The 481-nt window shown below is 76.1% G+C and overlaps 1 protein-coding gene across 1 annotated transcript; it reads right to left on the bottom strand.

Annotated features, from left to right (window-relative positions):
• Positions 1 to 3: 3 nt before the first annotated feature.
• On the bottom strand, positions 4 to 433 carry LOC123965750 (vegetative cell wall protein gp1-like; the record flags this gene model as incomplete). The annotated part of the gene is made up of 1 exon (XM_046042121.1): positions 4 to 433. A coding segment is annotated over one exon (430 nt), but the record flags the coding sequence as incomplete, so codon positions are not given.
• Positions 434 to 481: the final 48 nt, after the last annotated feature.

The raw sequence follows: 481 nt of genomic DNA, 5'->3' as shown, positions 1-481 counted from the left end.
CAAGGGGTTCGGGCGGACGTCCCGAGGGCGGAGCAGGGGGACCAAGGGGTTCGGGCGGACGTCCCGGGGGCGGAGCAGGGGGACCAAGGGGTTCAGGGGGGCCAGGTTGGTCCGACGGGCAGCCTGAGGGCGGACAGGGGGAGCCAGGAAGTTCAGGGGGGCAGGTTGAATGCAGAGCAGGAGAGCCAGGGAGATCCGGCGGGCAGGCCGAGGGCGGAACAGGGGAGCCATGAGGGTCCGGTGGAACAGGGGAGCCCGAGGGCAGACCAGGGGGGCCAGGAGGGACCGGCGGGCAGCCCGAGGGCGGACCAGGGAAGCCAGAGGGCGGACCCGGGGAGCCAGGAGGGTCCGGCGGGCGGCCCGAGGGCGGACCCGGGGAGCCCGGATGGTCCGGCGGGCGGCCCGAGGGCGGACCAGGGAAGCCAGAGGGCGGACCCGGGGAGCCAGGAGGGTCCGGCGGAACAGGGGAGCCCGAGGGCAG

This window comes from Micropterus dolomieu, unplaced genomic scaffold (genome assembly GCF_021292245.1).
Source record: "Micropterus dolomieu isolate WLL.071019.BEF.003 ecotype Adirondacks unplaced genomic scaffold, ASM2129224v1 contig_11135, whole genome shotgun sequence".
In the NCBI taxonomy this organism is placed as follows: domain Eukaryota; kingdom Metazoa; phylum Chordata; class Actinopteri; order Centrarchiformes; family Centrarchidae; genus Micropterus; species Micropterus dolomieu.
The sequence above is the reverse complement of the archived record's forward strand: the minus strand, read 5'-3'. Positions and strand labels throughout refer to the sequence as shown.